Below are 11,858 nucleotides of genomic sequence, written 5' to 3' on the forward strand. Positions count from 1 at the left end.
AATGGTCCGGATAAAAGAATAACACAGGGGTTTAAATGGGCCCGGAACAATTGTTACCCCAGTGGGCCCAAAGGGGTTAATAAACGTGGACGATTTGGTTTCAGCTCTGGCCAGCCCATGCTAGCTTTCGCAGACCACTTTGGTACGCTTAAAATGGTAGAAGAGACGCTGTCAGACTTAGCAAAAAAAAAAATTTTTGAAAAAGCTTCGACAGGGACTCGAACTCGGGACCCCAAAGTTGCCAGGCAGGTGCGCAGCCCACTGGGCCACCCAGACCTGGGGTTAACCCTAGCTTAACCCTAGGGTTAACCCTAGTTTTGGAAAATCAATTAGGGTTAGCTCAGGAAAGGGTGAAAGCTCGTTCCAAGCTATGGTTTCCGCATATGAAACGAAAGAGCACTTCGTTGCGCATCTTCTCAACACAAAATGGTCCGGATAAAAGAATAACACAGGGGTTTAAATGGGCCCGGAACAATTGTTACCCCAGTGGGCCCAAAGGGGTTAATAAACGTGGACGATTTGGTTTCAGCTCTGGCCAGCCCATGCTAGCTGTCGCAGACCACTTTGGTACGCTTAAAATGGTAGAAGAGACGCTGTCAGACTTAGCAAAAAAAAAAATTTTTGAAAAAGCTTCGACAGGGACTCGAACTCGGGACCCCAAAGTTGCCAGGCAGGTGCGCAGCCCACTGGGCCACCCAGACCTGGGGTTAACCCTAGCTTAACCCTAGGGTTAACCCTAGTTTTGGAAAATCAATTAGGGTTAGCTCAGGAAAGGGTGAAAGCTCGTTCCAAGCTATGGTTTCCGCATATGAAACGAAAGAGCACTTCGTTGCGCATCTTCTCAACACAAAATGGTCCGGATAAAAGAATAACACAGGGGTTTAAATGGGCCCGGAACAATTGTTACCCCAGTGGGCCCAAAGGGGTTAATAAACGTGGACGATTTGGTTTCAGCTCTGGCCAGCCCATGCTAGCTTTCGCAGACCACGTTGGTACGCTTAAAATGGTAGAAGAGACGCTGTCAGACTTAGCAAAAAAAAAATTTTTTGAAAAAGCTTCGACAGGGACTCGAACTCGGGACCCCAAAGTTGCCAGGCAGGTGCGCAGCCCACTGGGCCGCCCAGACCTGGGGTTAACCCTAGCTTAACCCTAGGGTTAACCCTAGTTTTGGAAAATCAATTAGGGTTAGCTCAGGAAAGGGTGAAAGCTCGTTCCAAGCTATGGTTTCCGCATATGAAACGAAAGAGCACTTCGTTGCGCATCTTCTCAACACAAAATGGTCCGGATAAAAGAATAACACAGGGGTTTAAATGGGCCCGGAACAATTGTTACCCCAGTGGGCCCAAAGGGGTTAATAAACGTGGACGATTTGGTTTCAGCTCTGGCCAGCCCATGCTAGCTTTCGCAGACCACTTTGGTACGCTTAAAATGGTAGAAGAGACGCTGTCAGACTTAGCAAAAAAAAAAATTTTTGAAAAAGCTTCGACAGGGACTCGAACTCGGGACCCCAAAGTTACCCCAATGGGCCCAAAGGGGTTAATAAAAGTGGACGATTTGGTTTCAGCTCTGGCCAGCCTATGCTAGCTTTCACAGACCACTTTGGTATACTTGAAATGGTACAAGAGACGCTGTTAAACTTAGCAAAAAAAGAATTTTTGAAAAAGCTTTGACAGGTATTCGAACCCGGGACCCCAACGTTGCCAAGCAAGTGCTCATCCCACTGGGCCGCCGAGACCTATCAGAGTCGTGGGAAAAGACCAAAGTTATGAAATAGTATTGTGCCTTCATGGCCTTAATGAATTGATACGAGTGACTATACAAAGAGTGCATAAAGTACTATGCCCAATTGACTTATGCTCAAAATATTCCTTATTTGATTTCCTTAAAATTATACTTAAAAGGATACTACCTCTTTAATGAATTATTACTTAATTTAATGGATATATTGGGTTATAGTGGGAATCTTTTGTATAGTTGTATGGCACCTGGTCAATCCACTGATGAATACTCAAAATATGGATGTCGAAATGATCAAATGAGTGGCAGAGTGGAATCATGTTTTCAAGAAGAGTGAACATATAAAGTACAAGATAAATTTCCTGTCAAGTGATAGAGCTTCATGTATATTAAAAGTAAGTGTATACTTAAATCAATATATTAAGCTTACATATTTGAAAATCAAACTATTTAAAAAGTTATAACCAAATGAAATTCAGACAAAAATTAAATAAAGACATTGGATAAAAGATCCTGGTTTGGTCAAAATAATCAAAAAAACTTATTGAATCAGCAAAATACAAGTGTCCAATGAGATTGTCTTTTGATATAATTGTTTTCAAGTGATGAAAACTTGTGATAACTATTCTATGAATTTTCATGAAAGCAAGTCCAAAATTATGGATAGATTATAAAGGCAATATGTATACTTGTCACCTGAAATGTGACCTTATAAAACTCAATGTGAATTTTAGTCTAAAACTATAAAATAAAGAGTAAAAAAAAACTTGTCTTGTATCTTATATTTTTCCTCATCTATAGTAAAAGAAAAACAACAATAAATTGTAACACAGAAACTTTTGTATTTGCTGGAGTTTGTAAGCTTGGGTTTGTCACTATCTTAGGTTTTATAACTGTGTAAACTTAAAAACTTCTTTATAGACTTGTAAAAGACTCTACTAGGCCTGTATTATAGAACCTGGTTCCATCTGAAAAGAGTAAAACATACAATGAATTGTGCGTGGGATATTTTTTGTTGATCTTTGATAATCTTTGACTTGTATTGTCTAACAACTTTTAGTTTTTATAAAAAAAAACTATAATCCAATATATCCATTAAAGTAAGTAATAATACTAAATATTAACTAAATAATTTTGAAATATGCTTAAAAGCGTATTTCAATGAATATTTAGTTAAATGGATATATCTCTTTTATAAAAAATGAATGGTATAATGCTTAATATTTCTTGTAAATCTATAGTAAAACAGCTACCACAAACTACCCACAATTTTGGCAATAATTTTCATAAACTTTAGTTTACTTCTAAAACTCTTAAAATAGTAGAACAAATTTCAGAAAATTAATCAAAAATTTGAAATTGAGTTACCTTCACAGAGAAAATATTTCAATACATGTATATCATTTCATTCAATGGAATAAGCTGTAGATGATAGGTGATAGGCTTTGATGCATGAAAACCAAGTTTTGCTCTGAAATTTTGAAATAAAATGTAAAATGTATAATAGTACTTACGCAGTTACGGAAACAAAAATATTGCCCATTGTAGATACGATACCAACAAAATATTATGAAACACAGATAGATAGCATGTGTTCACATACCCAAGGTTATCATCATTACCTGAAATGTAAGAGATGATCAATTAGGCTATATTGCATTGCATTTATAATACGATACCGATACCGGTAACTTGCAATAGGCCTATAGGCCTAGGCTTCAATCAAATGGGTGCAAATTGATACTATCGGTGTCCCTGATACACAAAATTTTCTAGAAAACCTCTTTACAATCGGTAGATATAGATCTAATAATTATTCATGTAGATCTAGCCTTGATGAGGCAGGATTTCACTGAGGCGAACTAACCAAAAATCAAAGGACTCGACGACATAAAAAATAGAATTAATCTCACCTGATTCAATGCAACTTTGATTTACCCTTTACCCCCATGAATATTATTCGATCATCATGTAGAACTGCTTTCGATCTCACTCAGTAGTATTCTTCACTTCTTGATCTTGAAGTGAATTTCGCTTCTCTTCCGGTTGTGAAAAAAAGATTCTTGAGTCCTTTCGCTTGTGCTAACCAAAAAAAATCCGCACTGAATATCACGTAATGGTACCGAAGAAAACTCATTGGTATTGTTTTATTTCAATACCATAGAGATTCTTTGAAAATCATCGTATTATTTTGATTGAACGTTACCATGACCTTTTAGATATCTTAATGGGCGTATTTGAGTTAAAGAGGGGGGCGACGACTATTTAATCGATTATCTATCCGCTATTACCTGCCGATATCTTCCCGACGTCAGTGTGCACACCGGATGTCCATCGTGAACCGCTAACGACCCGATGTCAGCAAGATTTCGGCTTGATATCGTTAGATTGATCGTCGTTTCTAAAATAGATCCGACATAGGCCTTATATCTCCAAATCATCTGTCCACTATCGCATGTCGATATTATCTTCCCGACGTCAGTTTCACGTGAGTTGTCATAGAAGTGTGCACATCGGATGTCCATCGTGAACCGCCAACGACCCGATGTCGGCAAGATTTCGGCTTAATATCGTTAGATTGATCATCGATTTCTAAAATCTCCAAATCGATCATCTATCCACTATCACATGCCAATATCTTCCCGACGTCAGTTTCACGTCAGTTATCTTAGACGTGCGCACATCGGATGTCCATCGTGAACCGCCAACGACCCGATGTGACTTGACATCGTTATATAGATGGTCGATATATGAAATAGACCCGACGTAGGGCCGACAGAGTCTGAACCGATATCGATTAGTCGGGTCGAGGTCGTTTAACAGAGCCGACGTGCCGAGATTGAGCCGCTGTCGGCCCGATGTTGCGATGTTTGCTGGGATTGAGCGTTATCTCACTACAACGAGTTTAAGCTTACTTATTGGTCTGCAACTTTTAAATTTGTTTTTAATTAGACTAGCTATGTAAAGGCGAATATTTCGCAGCCTATTGGGTCATAATCACCGTCTAACTCTCGTTTATTTCACAACTCTCCTAATAAAAAGGTCCCACAATGGACTTATATGACGTTACTAAGAGTTACCTGCCTTTATGACGTCGCGTGTGGTAACTCTATTGTGCCTTGTAAGCAACGTAGAAAAAAGATTATTCTTTTTGCCGTTTACAAGATAAAATCAAGTTTTTTGTCAGAATTTATTAAGAAAATTTTGAGGTAAGGCATAAGTGTTTTTAACTTCATGTTAAATAAATAAACTGGCTCTTTACTTTTCACCGTAACGATTACAAACCTGAAAACTATTATAAGCCCGTGAGCTTATGACGATAACAGTTCCTTCCCTTAGTAGGCATACCTTGATTGCTATGTCTGAATATATTTTTTTGATTGGGAGTATAATAGGCACTAAAAGTAAACGCCGAGTAATGTACTGTAATGATAAAGAGAGTGAAATTAATGATAAATTTAGTGAATAAAATAGGTGATAGATTATGAATCTTATAATTTTATCAGGCTTTTAATGGCATTGAGTAATTATCATTTAGTGTTGTAATTTTTGTTTTAGATCAAAATGAAGAAACACGATCCAGATCGTCATAAGAGACCTGTGTTTCCTGTAGATTTTAGTGTGATGCCATGCTTGGTTGAAAGATCACATGAAAATTCTCCAGTTTCGACATCATCTAGAGGTATAAAGAAGTATTGGTTATCTCTTGATACTTGAGATTTGTAAAATATAACTTAATAATAACATTGATTATTTCTATGTAAGAACATACGTAGTTTCGTATGATGATAATAAGGGGAAAACATTACCAAAATAAACAGTTGATAAAAAAGAAAAGAAAGCAGGTTCTATTGTTTTTAATTTTCAAATTCCAGAGTCACTCTCTATAGCCGACGAACCAAGATCACCAGTTAAATTGTCACCAAGAGCTTCAAATTCACCAAAACTAAATTGGTCACCATCACCACCTTCTTCACCAAAATTAAATGGTACATCAACATTTGAGGCAATACGAAGAACATTTGATGATTTCGGTTTTGAAGCATCTCCTCTAAAGTCAAAAAGTAAGAATTTGAATAATTAAAAAGTCCAACCAAAATCACCCTTTTTTCGTCATCATAAACATTGACAACTTTCCGCAAGCCCTCTGGAGATTCAACCGAGAGCTGACAAATGTATTAGTAAATTAATGAAGTCTTATTATTTTTGTCTTTACAGGTAGAGTTGAACTAAAGAGGTATATCGAGAGATTAGAAGAGAAAAATAAAGATTTAGAAGAAGACAATAAAACTCTTCATGATGAAATGTTCCACAAAATAAAGTAAGTGTTTACTACTCGTGTGCTGTAATTATGGTTTAAGCAATATTGTTTGAGCACAAAAACGGTATTAGCGTAATAGCTTTAACACAATATTATATTTTCTCCTATCATGGGCTATGTTAATGTTATATTGCCCGAAGAACTAACTTGATATTATTTTTATTTCAGATTTCTATCAGATTTACAACAAAAGTATGATGAATGTATAGATACAATCGTAGAATTAAATAGTAAAATATACCAACTAGAAAATGGATGTAATGTAGATTCGTCTGGTCAAACTATGGTGTAAGTTAATTTATACTTTTCTGTGTCACTTATTTACAATAACAAGAAAATAATAATATTATCATTTTTCCGACAAATTTCGAGCACAAAAAACCTTCTAGCGTATCATAGTTAGACGGTGGGTTCGTTTTGCCGCATTGCCCAACTTGCCGCATCGTGCCCAACTGCACAAAAAACGTTTGTAAAATGAAACTAAAGGTTTCTGATAAAATCTGGAATGGCCATTTGTTTCACATAAAACGAAATATTTCAATCTGTTGTCCCGTATCGATTTTCTGTGGACCTGTTAGGGAAATCGAAACTATAGTTTCAAGACTTTCATACTGTACCTTTTTACAGAGGCATACTCTTCGCTATGACGATAGACAATAGAGTTTTCAAAATATAACCCTCACCGCTCATGGTTTTAGATTCCGCAATACTCATTTTCCTGTGGATCCATCCGATGTCTGAACTGTTTTTTTTTCTAAACAATTGCATGTTCGTCTGTTTTTGTCTCCACCTGCCGACGGTAGTGTGGAGCCAATCAAATCCAGCTTCTACCTTGTCCTCCAGGACATTCGGGGACTTATCTGGAACCATGCAGTGTTGGTTGAGCCACTGTCGAGTTATAGGGCACATCTAATAGGAGAATTCTAAACTTCTCCTCGCTTGATAGTTCTGATTTACTATTCAGAAGATTTTCACTTTTAGACATTTCATTTTCTAGCACGTGGGTGACGTTATAGGCACGCAGTAAAGGGACATAACTCTTGCAAGTTATGACCAATATTTTATATGCACTTGTCTTGTTTCGTTTTATGAATTTATGTATTTTGTATTACGGTTCTGATAGTTTGTACTTAGTATTTTTTTTATTCCAGATTTTACAATAAAACTATAGTTTCGATTTCCCTAATAGGTCCAAATTATAAATAATATAGCTTAAAATATTCCGTTTCATGTGAAACAAATGGCCATTCCGGGTTTTATCAGAAACCTTTAGTTTCGTTCAGCAAGTCGTTTTTGTGCAGTCACTGATATTTCATGAACTTATTTCTATTATCCAAATTTTGTCTTGACAAATTTTTGTAATTTTTAAATTTAGATCATTACAATCATCACAAGCTAAAGATCGAGAAATAGCTGAATTAAAAATGGATATGGAAGACATAGAAAAAGACAGTCATTTATGGAGAGTCCGCTGCAACCTCCTTGATGTTGATAATGATTCACTAAAAACTCAGATAGCCGAGCTCGAACAAACCATAATAGAGCTGAGAAATGGAAATGGTGGTCAATCACGACCAACAAGCAACAGCTCAAAATCCAAACTTTCAAATCGCGTAAGACCAAAGACAAGAAACCTCCAGTTTGATCAAATAATGAATAAACCCGAGAAAGATGCATCCCTAGCTATAGCAGATACAGACAATCTAAAACAATGTTTACCATCTATGGAGTCCAAGAGACCAAAACGACCATCTCTCGCTAAAACAACTGATACTAATACCAGTGGTCAAACTCTACCTAAAGCAACTAAGTCTTCAACCAACATAAAAGAATTAAGAAGCAATACTCCCTACCTTCCTCCGATTGAATGTTTAGTTGGGTCTAAATACTACCCTAAACCGCCATCTCATCCAAACCCCAAACTTCAGCAAGCTTCTACCCGTTCTTCTACACCAATCTGCAACCCAGTTCTTCCTACAGATAGTCATTTCAAGTTACCACATCTACCATTTCCACCAAGTAAACCCAAAACCAATAAAACAAGAAAATATATTCGCTAAACGATCACCATTGTAATTTCCATTGAGCAGTACTAAGTTAGCTGCATTGTTCAAATAGACTCATTGTGCAGCAGTTAGTTGGATATATTTCAGACTACACTGTTCAATGGGACTGAGGTACACATGCAGTTGCAGTTAGTTGGAAGTATTTCATACTGGTTTGTTCAATTAGCTACTGTGTTCAAGGTTACTCATTGTGTTTCAGTTAGTTGGATGTATTTAGGAGTAATCTAGTTTTAAGAATCCACTGTACAGCGCTAGAAAGTAGTTCTTTGGTGTAACAGTTATTTAGATCACACTGTTTAATTGGGTTCAACTGTTAATGAAAGATCATGAGATGGCGTTTTTTTTATATAACTTAAAGTCCATCACAATGTTTCCAAAAAGGGTTAGTAACCATTAGGTTGGCCTATGTGTATCCTGTTAAAAATACACCAACCTATCTCTGAACTCTGGTCTCCTATCTTCAATTATAATTTGATGGAGTTTCGTTTATCTATAAAAACTATAAATACTTCGAAGTCAGTATTATTCGTTAATCGCCAGGTATATGGTCTGGTGTGTTCCAGTGTCTTTGATGGTTGCCATGATACCAGCCTGTTTTGGCTTAGTTTCTGCTTCTTTCGTCTTTATTTTATCATTTTGCATGGAGTATCTATGTCAGCATTTTGAATCTCTCATTTTTTTTATTTATATCAATTTATCATATGAAATTACTTTGTAAAGCATTATTTAGTGTTGTTTTGATGCGTCGAAATGAGGACTTGACAGCTATTGCCTTATCAACTGAGTGAAACATATGTTACCCCCTTTCGTTATTTTACTCTGGTGACCAATAAGGTTATTCGGTTAAAACTACATGTCTTTAACTATAAGTGAAGAATATGGAGTACGAAAGCATATGATAACAACAGAACACTGCTATGGTGACATTTCATTGCAAGTAATTTCCTTTGGTGTTGAAGACATTTTTCTGGATATCAATATATTTTGTCGCATTGTCTTTGTTTCCTATGGAGTATTTGGTTATGGTGACCATAGCGATCACCGGTTACTTATGGTTGCGAATGACTTATAAAGGTGCCCTTACACCATAGCGATTGATGCATATGGCTGTGAATAATGCAAGTGGCAATTAGTTCTGAATGCAATTTTGAACACGGACGTTACGGACACAAGGCGACCCCAACACATTGAACATATCAGTTATTAACCCAACTGAATTGTTACTCGTAAGTTCAGCAAACAATACGTCGAATATAGCAGATAATGGGAGATAAGTTCCGTTTTTACACAATGCACGATATCACACTTCGTAATGATATCAATTTTTGGCGTCTTTATTCAAACATTACATTTTATGTGCTTATGATTAAGTTGCTTATACCTTTGTGCACATACTATGAAAGCACACCAGTTTCAGTTATGAAGGGTCGTGAGACGGAAAGCAAACATGCTTTGGGCTCTACCAAAATCAAAAGAAAAACAATCACAAATTCATTTTCAAGTTAAAAATCATGATTGGAAATAACAATGGAATGCCAATACATATAGTGTTAGATGAAGATTGAGTAGAAAACAAACCCAAATGTTTACATACAAATCTGATAATAGTAAAATGCTTTGATAACAACATTCTATAACAATTGTGTACAGGCAAGACAAGCATGTAAAAGTTGAATATCACTTGTTAAGATCACCTGGTATCACATAGTAAATCATTTCAAGAAAAGATATGTTAACAAATATAATTATGCCATTCATAATAAACTTAGTGAATATATTAACAATGTTTTATATACAATATTTACTGGTATATATATTAAATTTGAGAAATAATAAATATCTTGTAGGGCTGGGTGATATATTTGTGTCAAGATAAATATTGGAATACATGCTGGAAAGTAAGGCCTCGTTAGATACCTTTAGTGATTATCGTGTTTACAGGGTTAATGTTGTGAATTTCCATTCGATATTGGGTTTCTCACTTATTTACCACTTTGGAAAGTCGATTTTCACAACGTCTCCGACCTTAACCATGACCTCATGTAAAAATAGCAAATATTATGAAGGCCGCCGCACAATAACCGACAAGACACGTCAGATATCTCCCGATCACTTCCGATTTTGTCGTCGGCCTGTCGTGCTCCAACACACACTGGCGATTTTTTGAAAGAAAATCAGTAAGTGTGCGTGTGCCTGAAGTTATAAAGTCATGAACACTGTTGCGCCAGAGATTCGGATTTGCAAGAAAATACTGAAATATTATCAGAAATTCAGCAATTAAAGCATTATCTAAAGTGACTGATTTTTACTGTTTTAAGAGTAAAAAAAGATGCGCATTATGTTCACAATTATACAGTACTTGTATTCAACATTTATTTGATCAAGTATCATCCACCCCTTTTACCTTAATGTACTGATATTTCATAAAGGAAAATAATATCCATTTCAACAACATAAGAGTTTCATTCTCTATACTCTGCAACATTCTTTGCTAATGAAGAAGGTTATTTAGTTTTTTTTGTGAAATGAAGATAATTTCGCCTTGGCAGTGGTTTAATTCAAATCTTCTGAGGTATATAAGTTTTCTTTCAAGACAAGTATAATTGAAAGTTTGATAAAGGGGTACAAAAATATATTTTAGAAGAGAATGAAATACATGTAAACAAACCATTAGAGTTTGAACTAAAGCACTATTTATGACAAACACCGGTCTCAATAACAACATGGTAAAACTCTTAAATAAAATATAAACAAATAAACAATATCAACTAAACAACTGAACCGGTATAAATAGTTGAGCTATAGGTAGACAACTGAACTGGTATAAATAGTTGAGCTATGTGTAGACAACTGAACTGGTATAAATAGTTGAGCTATGTGTAGACATCTGAACCGGTATAAATAGTTGAGCTATGTGTAGACAACTGAACCGGTATAAATAGTTGAGCTATAGGTAGCCAACTGAACCAGTATAAATAGTTGAGCTATGTGTAGACAACTGAACCAGTATAAATAGTTGAGCTATGTGTAGACAACTGAACTGGTATAAATATTTGATCTATGTGGAAATTGAACCTGTATCAATAGTTGATCTATAGGTAGACTACTGAACCGGTATAAATAGTTGAACCATATGTAGACAACTGAACCGGTATAAATAGTTGAGCTATGTGTAGACAACTGAACTGTTATAAATATTTGATCTATGTGGAAATTGAACCAGTATCAATAGTTGAGCTATAGGTAGACTACTGAACCGGTATAAATAGTTGAGTTATATGTAGACAACTGAACCGGTATAAATAGCTGAGCTATAGGTAGCCAACTGAACCGGTATAAATGGTTGAGCTATAGGTAGACTACTGAACCGGTATAAATAGTTGAGCTATGTGTAGACAACTGAACTGGTATAAATATTTGATCTATGTGGAAATTGAACCAGTATCTATAGTTGAGCTATAGGTAGACAACTGAACCAGTATAAATAGCTGAGCTATAGGTAGCCAACTGAACCGGTATAAATGGTTGAGCTATAGGTAGACTACTGAACCGGTATAAATAGTTGAGCTATAGGTAGCCAACTGAACCGGTATAATAGTTGAGCTATAGGTAGACTACTGAACCGGTATAAATAATTGAGCTATGTGTAGAAAACCATACCAGTATGAATGGTTGAGTTTTATCTTGACTTCTAAATGAGAACACATTCAAACAGGGATAACTTCAGTATAAAA

The 11,858-nt window shown here is 35.9% G+C and overlaps 1 protein-coding gene across 1 annotated transcript; it reads left to right on the top strand.

The window, feature by feature from the left end:
• Nucleotides 1-1,003: 1,003 nt before the first annotated feature.
• On the top strand, nucleotides 1,004-8,118 carry LOTGIDRAFT_235282 (hypothetical protein; the record flags this gene model as incomplete). Its single annotated transcript, XM_009064396.1, has 6 exons — nucleotides 1,004-1,099; nucleotides 5,296-5,419; nucleotides 5,613-5,801; nucleotides 5,956-6,058; nucleotides 6,227-6,346; nucleotides 7,434-8,118. 6 exons carry the CDS (start codon nucleotides 1,004-1,006, stop codon nucleotides 8,116-8,118), a joined length of 1,317 nt encoding a protein of 438 aa, XP_009062644.1.
• Nucleotides 8,119-11,858: the final 3,740 nt, after the last annotated feature.

This window comes from Lottia gigantea (genome assembly GCF_000327385.1).
Source record: "Lottia gigantea unplaced genomic scaffold LOTGIsca_62, whole genome shotgun sequence".
Taxonomy (NCBI): Eukaryota; Metazoa; Mollusca; class Gastropoda; family Lottiidae; genus Lottia; species Lottia gigantea.